The sequence below is a fragment of the Hyperolius riggenbachi genome, chromosome 1 (assembly GCF_040937935.1).
Source record: "Hyperolius riggenbachi isolate aHypRig1 chromosome 1, aHypRig1.pri, whole genome shotgun sequence".
Lineage (NCBI taxonomy): Eukaryota > Metazoa > Chordata > Amphibia > Anura > Hyperoliidae > Hyperolius > Hyperolius riggenbachi.
In genome coordinates this window covers 72,738,441-72,753,096 of record NC_090646.1, presented here as the reverse complement: position 1 = coordinate 72,753,096, position 14,656 = coordinate 72,738,441, and the positions used below count along the sequence as shown (strand labels likewise).

The 14,656-nt window shown below is 48.8% G+C and overlaps 1 gene segment (V, D, J or C); it reads right to left on the bottom strand.

Moving 5' to 3' along the window:
- Window positions 1-4,853: 4,853 nt before the first annotated feature.
- On the bottom strand, window positions 4,854-5,159 carry LOC137554923 (immunoglobulin kappa variable 4-1-like). The segment is given in 1 exon segment: window positions 4,854-5,159. A coding segment is annotated over 1 exon segment (306 nt).
- Between the last annotated feature and the right edge of the window lie 9,497 nt (window positions 5,160-14,656).

Genomic DNA, 14,656 nt, shown 5'->3' with positions numbered 1-14,656 from the left:
AAAACGGCGCCCCATAGAGAACCACTATCGCTAGTTATTTTTCGTTTTTGACAGCTAAAAAACGGCGCCGGCTTTAAAAACGATATTTATCGTTTATATTTGTATTGCTCCAAAACGATAATTTTCGTTTTAACCCTTGCTTTGCTGCCGTTTTGAAAATATCTGCCCGCCGGCTTTAATGTTTAATAGCAAAGCCCCCTTAAAAGCTAAAAACACCAAATTTGCAGGGAATGTTAAGAAGAAAATTGTGAACAAGAGGAAAAATTTTTTTTGCAAAAAGACCTTATAGTTTTTGAGAAAATCGATTTTGAATATTCTTCTTCTGACCGTGGGAAAATTAAACGCCCGCCGACTTTAGCGGTTAATAGCAAAGCCCCTTTAAATGCCAGAAACACCAAAATGTGTAGGGAATGTTAAGAAAAATAGTGGGAACACGAAGAAAAAAAATTGTTCAAAAAGACCTTATAGTTTTTGAGAAAATCGATTTTAAATCTTCAAAGGAAATGTAACTATTTATATCGCGTACTGACATTCCCGTGGAAACTTTTTCCGCCGACTTTAGCAGTTAATAGCAAAGTCCCCTTAAATCCTAGCAACACCAAATTTGCAGGATATGTTAAAAAGATACTGGGAAACAATATTTAAAAAAAAAATTGAATTTTTTTTTTTTTTTTTAAATTAAAATTTTTTGGTTATGTTCAGAGTGTGGGAAAAGTTTTGAAAAAAATGACGTGGGGTCCCCCCTCCCGAGCCTCTGTAACCCCTTGTCTCCCATGCAGGCTGGGATAGCCAGAATGCGGAGCCCCGGCCGACTGGGGCTTCGCACCCTGAGCTATACCAGCCCGCATGGTCCATGGTATGGGGGGGCTTCAGGGGGGAGGGGCGGCCAAGCCTTCCCCTCCCCCCCGGAGCCCTTGTCCAATCCATGGACAAGGGGCTCTTCCCCACCTCCGGTGCCCCAGGAGGAGGTGGGGGCGACGACTCCCTGGGGGGGTTCATGGTGGCATCTGGGAGTCCCCTTTAAGAAGGGGAACCCAGATGCCTGCCCCCCTCCCAGGAGAAATGAGTATAGGGCTACTTTGTACCCCTTACCCATTTCCACAAAGGGTTAAATGAAATAAAAACACAACAACGAGAAAAGTCCTTTAATGTTCTAAATTAACCAGAAATACTTACCTGTACCTTTAAGAAAAAAATCCCACATCAATTAGGTCCCACGACAGTATCCTCCATCTTGCGACCTTCAGTTACATGTTGATTGAAGATCTCCGCCGCCCCGACGCCACACACGCCGCCTCCGCCGCACTCACTGCTCTTAGCTATACTTAGTATAGCTAAGAGCAAAAAGCATCTTTAAATTTTAGCTCCAATGGTCCCCATTGGTTCCTTAACAGACCAATGGGGATCAGGAGGATCCCCATTGGTCGATAAGGAACCAATGGGGAGCCTTGGAGCCAAAATTTAAAGATGCTTTTTGTTCTCAGCTATACTTAGTATAGCTGAGAGTTGCGTCTATGCATCTATATAGACGCATTAGCGCTAGCTGCCACTGCCCTCCCTGCCTCCCCCCACCTGTCACCCTCACCCATGCTGGCACCCATGGGTGCATTGGGTGCCAGCATGGGTGAGGGTGACAGGTGGGGGGAGGCAGGGAGGGCAGCGGCAGCTAGCGCTAATGCGTCTATATAGACGCATAGACGCAACTCTCAGCTATACTTAGTATAGCTGAGAGCAGTGCGGCGGAGGCGGCGTGTGTGGCGTCGGGGCGGCGGAGATCAAAATGTATCAGAAGATCACAAGATAGAGGATACTGTCGTGGGACCTGATTGGCGTGGGATTTTTTTCTTAAAGGTACAGGTAAGTATTTCTGGTTAATTTAGAACATTAAAGGACTTTTCTCGTGGTTGTGTTTTTATTTCATTTAACCCTTTATGGAAATGGGTAAGGGGTACTCCTGCACCCCTATACTCATTTCTCCTGGGAGGGGGGCAGGCATCTGGGGGTCCCCTTCTTAAAGGGGACTCTCAGATGCCACCATGACCCCCCCCCCCAAGGGAGTCGTCGCCCCCGCCTCCACCTGGGGCAAGGGAGGCGGGGAAGAGCCCCTTGTCCATGGATTGGACAAGGGGCTCCGGGGGGGAGGGGGAGGCTTGGCCGCCCCTCCCCCCCGGAGCCCCCCATACCATGGACCATGCGGGCTGGTATAGCTCAGGGTGCGAAGCCCCAGTCAGCCGGGGCTCCGCATTCTGGCTATCCCAGCCTGCATGGGAGACAAGGGGTTACAGAGGCTCGGGAGGGGGGACCCCACGTCATTTTTTTTAAAAAAAATTGCTATCAATTTTTTTTTTTAATCTTCTGAGTGTGGGAAATAAATTTTTAAAAAAAACGACGTGGGGTCCCCCCCTCCCGAGCCTCTGTAACCCCTTGTCTCCCATGCAGGCTGGGATAGCCAGAATGCGGAGCCCCGGCCGACTGGGGCTTCGCACCCTGAACTATACCAGCCCGCATGGTCCATGGTATGGGGCGCTCCGGGGGGGAGGGGCGGCCAAGCCTCCCCCTCCCCCCCGGAGCCCCTTGTCCAATCCATGGACAAGGGGCTCTTCCCCGCCTCCCTTGCCCCAGGTGGAGGCGGGGGCGACGACTCCCTGGGGGGGGGGGTTCATGGTGGCATCTGAGAGTCCCCTTTAAGAAGGGGACCCCCAGATGCCTGCCCCCCTCCCAGGAGAAATGAGTATAGGGGTGCAGGAGTACCCCTTACCCATTTCCATAAAGGGTTAAATGAAATAAAAACACAACCACGAGAAAAGTCCTTTAATGTTCTAAATTAACCAGAAATACTTACCTGTACCTTTAAGAAAAAAATCCCACGCCAATCAGGTCCCACGACAGTATCCTATATCTTGCGATCTTCTGATACATGTTGATTGAAGATCTCCGCCGCCCCGACGCCACACACGCCGCCTCCGCCGCACTGCTCTCAGCTATACTAAGTATAGCTGAGAGTTGCGTCTATGCGTCTATATAGACGCATTAGCGCTAGCTGCCGCTGCCCTCCCTGCCTCCCCCCACCTGTCACCCTCACCCATGCTGGCACCCAATGCACCCATGGGTGCCAGCATGGGTGAGGGTGACAGGTGGGGGGAGGCAGGGAGGGCAGCGGCAGCTAGCGCTAATGCGTCTATATAGATGCATAGACGCAACTCTCAGCTATACTAAGTATAGCTGAGAACAAAAAGCATCTTTAAATTTTGGCTCCAAGGCTCCCCATTGGTTCCTTATCGACCAATGGGGATCCTCCTGATCCCCATTGGTCTGTTAAGGAACCAATGGGGACCATTGGAGCTAAAATTTAAAGATGCTTTTTGCTCTTAGCTATACTAAGTATAGCTAAGAGCAGTGAGTGCGGCGGAGGCGGCGTGTGTGGCGTCGGAGATCTTCAATCAACATGTAACTGAAGGTCGCAAGATGGAGGATACTGTCGTGGGACCTAATTGACGTGGGATTTTTTTCTTAAAGGTACAGGTAAGTATTTCTGGTTAATTTAGAACATTAAAGGACTTTTCTCGTTGTTGTGTTTTTATTTCATTTAACCCTTTGTGGAAATGGGTAAGGGGTACAAAGTAGCCCTATACTCATTTCTCCTGGGAGGGGGGCAGGCATCTGGGTTCCCCTTCTTAAAGGGGACTCCCAGATGCCACCATGAACCCCCCCCCCAGGGAGTCATCGCCCCCACCTCCTCCTGGGGCACCGGAGGTGGGGAAGAGCCCCTTGTCCATGGATTGGACAAGGGCTCCGGGGGGGAGGGGAAGGCTTGGCCGCCCCTCCCCCCCGAAGCCCCCCCATACCATGGACCATGCGGGCTGGTATAGCTCAGGGTGCGAAGCCCCAGTCGGCCGGGGCTCCGCATTCTGGCTATCCCAGCCTGCATGGGAGACAAGGGGTTACAGAGGCTCGGGAGGGGGGACCCCACGTCATTTTTTTCAAAACTTTTCCCACACTCTGAACATAACCCAAAAATTTTAATTTAAAAAAAAAATGAATAAAATGTTTCAATTTTTTTTTTAAAATATTGTTTCCCAGTATCTTTTTAACATATCCTGCAAATTTGGTGTTGCTAGGATTTAAGGGGACTTTGCTATTAACTGCTAAAGTCGGCGGAAAAAGTTTCCACGGGAATGTCAGTACGCGATTTAAATAGTTACATTTCCTTTGAAGGTTTAAAATCGATTTTCTCAAAAACTATAAGGTCTTTTTGAACAATTTTTTTTCTTCGTGTTCCCACTATTTTTCTTAACATTCCCTACACATTTTGGTGTTTCTGGCATTTAAAGGGGCTTTGCTATAGACCGCTAAAGTCGGCGGGCGTTTAATTTTCCCACGGTCAGAAGAAGAATATTCAAAATCGATTTTCTCAAAAACTATAAGGTCTTTTTGAAAAAAAAATTGTTCCTCTTGTTCACAATTTTCTTCTTAATATTCCCTGCAAATTTGGTGTTTTTAGCTTTTAAGGGGGCTTTGCTATTAAACATTAAAGCCGGCGGGCAGATATTTTCAAAACGGCAGCAAAGCAGGGGTTAAAACAATAAATATCGTTCAGGCAGGACCAAAAAAAAAAAAAAAACAGTTTTAAAACGATAAATTTCGTTCTGCACTATTTTAACCTTTAAAACGATAAATATCGTTTTAAACATATATCGGGCAGAAGGGGGCGCCTTTTTTTTGCCGGCGCCATTTTTCACTAGACGCATATTTTGCAGTGTAGCAGAATGAAAATAGAGTAATACATCTGTGAATCAGTCATGAGTGAACAAGAGAACAGAAAAGAGGAAGGAGGTTTTTGTTACGGCTCTGTATCACTGTGTGTATGGGGTGCTCCTACTCTGCTGACAGTAATAGACGGCTTCATCTTCCTCCTTCACACCAGTGATTGTCAGAGTGAAATAAGATCTACTTCCTGATCCGCTGATCCGATCAGGAACTCCAGACTGGCGAGTTGTGGCCCAGCGGATAATAAGAGATGGAGGCTGTCCTGGTTTCTGTTGGTACCAGGCTAAGTAATCTTTCTCATTCCGAGAAACATACACTCTCCGACTAGATGTACAGGTGATGGTGGCCGTGTCTCCTGGGAACACCGATATGTGATCTGGAGTCTGTGTCATCACAGTCTGTCCTTGAGAAGCTGGTAACACATAACAATAAAATGATTTATTTAATTTTGCTATTTTGGCATTTATTAGAGTAAATGAAAGCCTGCTGTATACTATAACTTTATAAAACACATAGCAGATGACAGTGACATATTATCATAGACATAATAGTAGCCAGTACCTTGTATATAGAGGCAGAGCACACAGAGCAGGGGAGTCAGGGGAAGCATCTTGCTGTGTCTGGTCACACACACGCCATTGCCTCTCATTACACACTGCTTATATCACATCACCTCTGCAGGGAAATCACCACAACATTTCTCTATGTAAAACAGGAAACATGCAAATCATGTGATCACTGAGCGTAACACCTCACCTCTCTCATGCTGCTTCTCTTATATATGGGCAGGGTTGTGTTCTACAGATGTTCACTTATTTCTGATTCTATATATACCCTGGATAGAGAACCTCAGATCCGTAAAAGTTCACGAACAGGCGAACCCGGGTGAACCGCCATAGACTTCAATGGGCAGGCGAATTTTAAAACCTACAGGGACTATTTCTGGCCACAAAAGTCATGGAAAATATGTTTCAAGGGGTCTAACACCTGGAGGGGAGCATGCCATTATTATCATTGTCTGCACGTTTATTTGGTACGATTGCTGCATACATTGCTACAAAGATTGTTTAATATAATTTTAAGTAGTTCAGCAGTGTTTGTAAATTCCCATATTATATTTGTGAATCCTTGTGTTCCAGCCCAGTGAGCAGCAATTATTTATTGCAGGGCTGTTTTTTGGTAGCCACTCCCATCCTCAGCTAAACTGTTTTTCCCAATTTCTAATTGAGAATCACTTCCAATTCAGCCATGGCAGCTATCCTACCTATTTAAAGTGAATGTGTACCACTATAAAAACAAAAAAGTCAGATACTCACCTAAGGAGAGGGAAGGCTCGGTCCTAATGAGCCTTCCCTCTCCTCTCCCGGTGCCCGGTCCCACGCAGGTTCCCCCGTAGCAGTATTCGACCAGTTCAGTCAAATACTGCCACTTCCGCTGCCAAAGGGATGTTTCAGAAGCCTTCGGGAGCACTCGGGCTCCCGAAGACGGGCCGCTCCATACTACGCATGCGTGAGCGTCCTCTATGACGCCCGAGTGCCTCCGAAGACCTCCGAAGTCCCTGCGGTGGCGGACGCGAACAGGGGGAGCCAGCGCAGCACCGAGGGCACCGGGAGAGGAGAGGGAAGGCTCATTAGGACCGAGCCTTCCCTCTCCTTAGGTGAGTATCTGACTTTTTTATTTTTATAGCGGTACCCATTGGCTTTAAGAGCTGGAGTGAGGTCACTCGTGCCATTTCATTCCTAAGTGCCATTGATTGCAAAGAGCTTTACAACTTACCAATAATTTACCAAGAATTCACCCAGGAATTCAAACAGGATTCAACAGCCACAGGACTCTGCTGGAAACTACTACTCTGCATCCACAACTGCCTAAAAATGCCACTGCTATATATATGTTGCACAGCCAAGTAGACTCTGCTTATTTATTTACACAGGTTTGCTTGCACTAACTGCATACTCATATATACTATACCAGTGGTTGGAAACTTCCTGGTTATAATCAGAGACCATTACCATGTTTACTGCACTTTTTCTTATGTTCTGCCTGTCTGCAAACATCTACAAGTTGCATTGCAATATGCATCCTCCCAGTGTACCACACTCCATATCAATTTCACCTGCTCTGCTTTCCTCACCTTATTTAGCTTCTCATGAACTGCTAGCTCTCCTGAAATCTCTCCCTCCCTCCAGCAGCTCAAAAACATCACAAACATTTAAATCCTATTCACATTTGCTTACTCTCTCCCTCCTACTCTTACTTGCAGCTGGTGATATATCACCCAATCCTGGGCCACAGGCTGCTGCCAGACAAGCATCCCCTGCTGACCTGCTTCATACACTTCACAGCCCTCTGTCCACAAATAACCTCAACACCCATCCTCACTCCAACCTTATTTCCATCCATCCCACCCACAAACACATGCTCCCCCTACCCTGCCGTCTTTGGAGTGCCAGATCCGTCCGAAATAAACTTACAGCAGTCCACGACCTCTTCCTCTCCAAATCCCTCACCATCCTTGCACTCACTGAGACATGGCTCACCCCCTCTGACTCAGCCGCATAGGCTGCCCTCTCCTATAGTGGGCTTCACCTCAGTCACACCCCCAGACCAGACAACAGTAATGGGGGAGGGGTGGGTCTGCTCCTCTCCCCATCCTGCACCTTCCGTGTCCTCACCCCACCTACCTCCCTACAATTCACATCATTCTAGGCCCACACCATCCGCCTCTACCACCCCCTCCCTGTCATTGTTGTGGTCTTATACCGCCCTCCAGGCTCCACCCCACAATTTCTTGATGAGCTTTCCTCCTGGCTCCCTCACATCCTCTCCTCGGACCTCCCCACCATCATCCTTGGGGATTTCAATATTCCCATCGATGAAGCCCAGAACTCCGCTGTGACCCGGCTACTCACCATTGCCAACTCACTTGGACTAGTACAACACACCAACACCCCCACTCACACTGCAGGTCACACTCTCGACCTTATATTCACTAAATCCACCTCCTCACGGAAGGCACCTCCAAACTACCCGCCCGCCCACCCACCTGGTCGATGGCAGTGAGACCTACGCAAGCTCAACCCTAGCATCCTTGCTAACCCCCTCCATGCCCTCTCCTCCACTCTCTCCACCCTAAACTGTCCTAATCTTGCTGCAGCTCAGTATCGCCAAACTCTCTAATCAGCCCTAGAGAAAGCTGCTTCACCAATATTCCGCCGCAACCGCACCCCTAACCCCCACCCCTGGCACACTACCCATACTCGCAACCTCCAGAGGGAAACACGTGCCACTGAATGGAAATGGAGGAAAACTAGACTTAACCAGGATTTCCTACAGTACAAGACTAACCTGCTGCCCTTGCTCATTCGAAGCAGGAATACTTTACCAAGCTCATCGGAGCACAAGCTCCCAACCCCCGGCGTCTTTTTGCCACTTTCAACTCTCTGCTTAAATCTACACGCCCCCCCCCCCCCCTCCGTTTCCTCCCTCTCTGCCACAGATTTAGCCACTTCAACAGCAAAATTGTCTCCATCCATCAGGAAATATCCAGTCTTCAATCTTCACCTCCCATCCCCTCACAACCAGCTCCTCCTCCACCCTATCCTCCCCTCACATCCTTCACTCCTACTACCACCGAGGAAGTCAACCACCTACTGCAGACTTCCCATACCACTACTTCCCCCCCCCCCCCCGATTCCATTCCTTCTGATTTACTCCAGCCTCACTTCACGGAATTGGCCCCAGTCCTCACCACCCTGTTCAACCTCTCCCTATCCATAGGCACCTTTCCCTCAGACTTCAAGCAGGCCACTGTACTACCCCTGCTCAAGAAACCCTCCCTCGACCCCTCGCTACCCTCCAACTACCGCCCTATCTCCCTCCTCCCCTTTGCTTCAAAACTCCTTGAGCGTCTGGTTCACAAAGGCCTGACCCAGTACCTCAATGCCAACTCACTGCTAGACCCACTGCAATCTGGATTTTGGACTGCCCACTCAACCGAAACTGCTCTCACCAAAGCTGTCAATGACCTTGCCTAGCTAAAGCTGAAGGTAAATACTCCATTCTCCTCCTCCTTGACCTTTCAGCAGCTTTTGACACAGTAGATCATCCCCTACTCCTCCAGTCCCTCCAGTCCATGGGCATTCACGATCTTGCCCTGACCTGGCTTTCATCCTACCTCTCCAACCGCTCCTTCACGACCACCTTCAATGAGTCCTCGTCCACCCCCAACCACCTCTCGGTGGGAGTCCCCCAAGGCCCGGTCCTTGGCCCCCTACTGTTCTCCCTATACACATCCTCCATTGGCAAGGTTATCTCCACCATGGGTTTTAACTATCATCTGTATGCAGATGACAACCAGATCTACCTCCACACCCCTGACATATCCATACAAGGTCTCCTCCTGCCTATCAGCCATCTCCTCCTGGATGTCCGCTAGGTTCCTGAAACTAAATCTAGCCAAAATTGAATTTATGATCTTCACATCCCGGCCATCCATGAACCTCCCAGATGTGCATGTTACTGTTAACCACACTACCATTCACCCTAACTCTCAAGCCCGCTGTCTGGGTGTCACCCTGGCCTCCGCACTCTCCTTCACTCCCCACATCCAAAACCTCACAAAGTCCTGCAACTTCCACCTTCATAACATCTGTAAGATTCTCCCTTTCCTGACCTCTGCCACTACCAAACTCCTCATCCATGCGCTCATAATTTCCCGCCTTGACTACTGCAATGCCCTTCTGTCTGGTCTCCCTATGACCCGAACAGCCCCACTGCAGTCCATCATGAATGCGGCAGCCAGAATTATCCACTGCTCCCATCGCTCCACCACGGCAGATCCCCTCCTTGAATCCCTCTACTGGCTTCCTATCCAGTCCAGAATCAGATTCAAGATACTGTGTCTGACCTACAGATCTGTCCACAAAACCTGTCCAACCTACATTTCCGATCTTACTCAGAGGTACACATCTAGCTGCTCACTCCCTTCTTCCAATGAACTTCGCCTAACCGCACCCCGCATCACCCAGTCCCATGCATGCCTCCAGGACTTCTCAAGAACTGCTCCAACACTATGGAACTCCCTACCTCCACCCGTTAGTGCAGCCCCCTCCTTCAACATCTTCAAGAAAGCCCTCAAAAAACTCACCTTTTCACTCTGAACTACTACCCCTCACAAGTGTTCTAAACCCACAGTTGAACTCTGGTCCCCTATTTTTTGTGTCCTTACCTCTCCCTCTAGATTGTAAGCCTTTGGCCAGGGTCCGCCTCCTTTTGTGTCCTACCTGATCATGCACCTCCATTACTGTGAACCCATGCTATGCATCTGAGTGAACCTAACTTGCCTAATCTCCATGCTCCCCTCCAGTGACTAAGCATTACCTTGTACTCATACTGTGCTGCATGATCTGGTATTTCTTGTATTCAGGTATTGTCATTTTGCTGTATGTCACCCCTAAATATTGTCTGTAACCTAAACTAATGTCCAGCGCTGCGTAATATGTTGGCGCTTTATAAATGCAATAAATAAATAAATAAATGCCAGAGTGGGATACATGCCAAAAGTCCAGGGGAAAATTACTTATTTGACGTAGAGTAGGGTTATAATCCCTAAAGGGCAGAAATCACATGCATTCCTAAATTGGAGGCATAAAGTGCTTTAAAACATCTTGCGTGTGTATACATGGATCAGGTAGTGTAAGAAGTAGACTGCTACACACTGACAGACCAAACTCACTGTTTAATAGAGATGGCCCGAACGGTTCGCGGTTCCAGGTGAACTTTGGGTGGTTTCCCTTCGCTGGCAAAGGCAAACTTTCCCGGAAGTTCGGTTCGCCCCCATAATGCTCCATTAGGGTCAACTTTGACCCTCTACATCACAGTCAGCAGGCACATTGTAGCCAATCAGGCTATGCTCCCTCCTGGAGCCACACCCCCCCTTACATAAGGCTGGCAGCACCGGCCATTTTACTCACCCGTGTGCCTGTAGTAATTAGTGAAGGGACAGAGCTGCAGACTCTCTCATAGGGAAAGATTAGTTAGGCTCTTGTAGGCTTGTTAGCTTGCTCCTGGCTGATTACTAAAATAGCACCCCACAACAGCTCTTTTGAGAGCTATTCTTGTTCTTGTGATCTTTTTTTTTTCTGTGTGTGCCACTGACACTTGTGCTGCATAGACAGCCTTGCTAATTCATACGGTGTACGTGCCACTGCCAGGCCCAGCACATTCAGCGACTACCTGTGTGTGTGACAGGTGCACATTGTAATACCCAGTACTGCATATACCTACCTGTTGTGTTTAGTGAACCCACCTCATCACTGCATATACCTACCTGTTGTGTTCAGTGAACCCACCTCATCAATGCATATACCTACCTGTTGTGTTCAGTGAACCCACCTCATCACTGCATATACCTGCCTGTTGTGTTTAGTCATCCCACCTACCTACGTGAGTGCACACAGTGTGATATACCACTCCGTGCATACCTGTTAACTACACCTGTGTGACTGCAAATTGTTTTAGTCAAATCAGTGCATACCTTTCACTTCATCCCCCCCCCCCCCCCCCGATATGGACACAACGGACAAATCAGGTAGAGGCAGAGGTAGACGCAGACCCAGAGGAAGGCCACCCGGCAGGTCTTTGCGAGGTCATGTTGATGTGATTTCGTGCGGCCCTGGCCCAAAGTACAGTGCTCAGAAGAAGGCACGTTCCATCACCTCCCAAAATTGTCAGGACGTGGTTGACTATTTAACACAGAACACCTCATCTTCGGCAGCCACAAGCGTTACTACTAGCACCACTTCCGCTGCATTTGACACTTCACAGGAGTTATTTGGTGGGGAAATGACTGATGCACAGCCATTCTTGTTACAACAGATGAAGGCGCTAAGCAAGTTACACCACCTCATATGTCTGAGTTAGGCGGCGACACTATGGACGTAACGTGTGAGGAGGAGGAGGGTGATGAAGTACCTGCAGTTGGTGCAGTTTTGGAGGTGTCTGATCCAAGCGAAGCTGGGTAGGATGATTATGATGATGACGATGATACGGATCCAACGTATGTTCCCAATAGAGGAGATGAAAAGGGGGACAGTTCAGAGGGGGAGTCAGAGAGGAGTAGGAGGAGATGAGTTCCTGAAAGAAGCAGGGGGAGCTCGTTCTCAGAAACAGATGGTGGCAGTGTTCGGCGCCATGTATCGCCACCTATGGACAGCCAGCCAACATGCCCTTCAACGTCAGCTGCTGAGGCCACCATAGTGCCATCACCCCAGGAGGCAGAGCCGGGACAAGGTCCTCCAGCACCCAAGGCTGAGACACCAAAGTGCGCCCCTCCATCCCTGCCACCTGAGCCATCAAACACTGATTGCTATTAAACTAAGAGGCGCCACAGGGCCCACAACCTCCCCAACACCTTAACATCTAGTTATCTGGCTTGCAGTAACTGCCATGTATCCCCTTTTCTTATTTCTTTCTGCTTCAAACACAATTAGGATTGACAGCTGAATGAATTTTGCGCCCCCTCCTACACTGCGCCCTGAGGCTGGAGCCTCTCCAGCCTATGCCTCGGCCCGACCCTGCCAGGAGGGCTCAGCGGTTTGGAAATTTTTTAGTATGTCTGCCTCAGATCGAAGCAATACCATCTGTTCTCTCTGCCTCCAAAAATTGAGCCGTGGAGAGGCCAACACTCACGTAGGGACAAGTGCCTTACGAAGGCACCTGGAGAAAAGGCACAAACTGCAATGGGAAGAGCACCTGAGCAAAAGCAGCACACAAAAGAAAAGCCACCCTCCTTCTCTTCTTCCTCCTTCAGGTGCAGCATCTTCAGCCGCTTTCTCCCTTGCACCTTCACAGCCACCCTCCTCCACTCCGCCTCTGCCCTTGAGCGGTTCCTGCTCCTCTGCCCACAGCAGCCAGGTGTCCATGAGGGAAATCTTTGAGCAGAAGAAGCAAATTTCTGCAAGTCACCCTTGCCCACCATCTGACAGCTGGCGTGGCGGAACTGTTAGCTCGCCAGCTGTTACCATACAAGCTGGTGGACTCTGAGGCCCTCCGTAAATTTGTGGCCATTGGGACACCGCAGTGGAAGATGCCAGGCTGCAATTATTTCTCTAAAAAGGCAATACCCAAACTGTACCGTGGCAAGTGGTGTCATCTCTGGCACACAGCGTTGGGTCAAGGGTCCATCTGACCACGGATGCCTGGTCTGCCAAGCACGGTCAGGGCTGCTACATTACTTACACGCCCCATTGGGTCAACCTGGTGACCGCTGGCAAGCAGGGAGAACGTGGCTGTGCAGTGGACCAACTTGTGACACCTCCATGGCTTGCAGGCAGGCCTCCTGGCATCTCCTCTCCTTCTCCTTCTCCTCCTACTCCTCCTGCTACATCCTCTTTGCTGTCGTCCTCCTCCTCCTCCTTGGCTGAGTGGCAGTTCAACTCTACTGGTGCTGCGATCTCCTCTCCAGCTACACAGCCCGATCTCCCCAGGGCCTATGCTGCATGCCAGGTACGATGGTGTCACGCCATCTTAGACATGTCTTGCCTCAAAGCAGAGAGTCACACTGGACCAGCTCTCCTGGCTGATCTTAACAAACAGGTGGATCAGTGGCTGACCTCGCACCAGCTGGAGATTGGCAACGTGGTGTGTGACAATGGCAGCAATCTCCTTTCCGCTTTGAATTTGGAAAACCCTGCATGGCACATGTGCTGAATCTAGTCATTCAAAGATTTTGTGTCAAAGTACCCAGGCTTAAAGGACATCCTGAAGCAGGCCAGGAAGTTGTGTGGGCATTTCAGGCGGTCTTACACAGCCATGGCACACTTTGCAGACATTCAGCGGAGTAACAACTTGCCGGTGAGACGCTTCATATGTGATAGCCCGACTCCGTGGTATTATTCGTGGCTGGGGGGAGGAGGAGGTTGTGACGTCATGAGGAAGAGCAAGAGGAGATGGATAGTACCTCTGGATCCAACTTTGTGCAGATGGCTTCTTTCATGCTGTCCAGCCTGTTGAGGGACCCCCGTATAAAAAAACTCAAGGGGAATAAGCTGCACTGGGTGGCCACGCTACTAGACCCTCAGTATAGGCACAAAGTGGCGGACATGTTACCAACTCACCAGAAAGCAGAAAGGATGCAGCACATGCAGAACAAGCTGGCAACTATGCTTTACAATGTGTTTAAGGGTGATGTCACAGCACAACGCAATAAAGGTACCACTGCCAGTAATCCTTCTCCCATGTCCACGCAGGCAAGGACGCTCCAGTGATCTCATGGTGATGTCGGACATGTGGACATTCTTTAGTCCAACGCCTTGCCTTTGTGCTTCCGGATCCACCCTTCACCAATGCCTGGACTGGCAGGTAGCTGACTACCTGGCAGTGTTGCTCGGATACCTCATTATCCTATTTGAGTTTGGTCGAATTCGGATAGTAAACTATCCGAATTCACTCGAAGTTCAATATCCGATGTAATCGAATATCCGATTCGACCTCGGATATCCGACGTCACTATCCGAGTCTGTATTCGAGTAAAATATTCGAGCTGGCCTTAAATAGCTTGTAAATCTTGTATTGGAGGTCAATGATGCATGAAACCACCTTTTTTATGAAGAAAAACATCAAGTGATTATGTGGTGATGTAGTAGTTATAAAAAGGGTCTCAAAAAAAGTAAATTAACTTCATGAAAAGTGTTTGCATGAGAAGGTGTGTCCAAAATGGTTGTTGGAAGTCTTCATTTACGTCGTCTTCATCTTCTTCTTCTATATCTTCTTCTTCTTCTTCTGTATCTTCTTCTTCTATATCTTCTTCTTCTTCTTCATCTTCTTCTATATCTTCTTCTTCTATATCTTCTTCTTCTATATCTTCTTCTTCTTCTATATCTTCTTC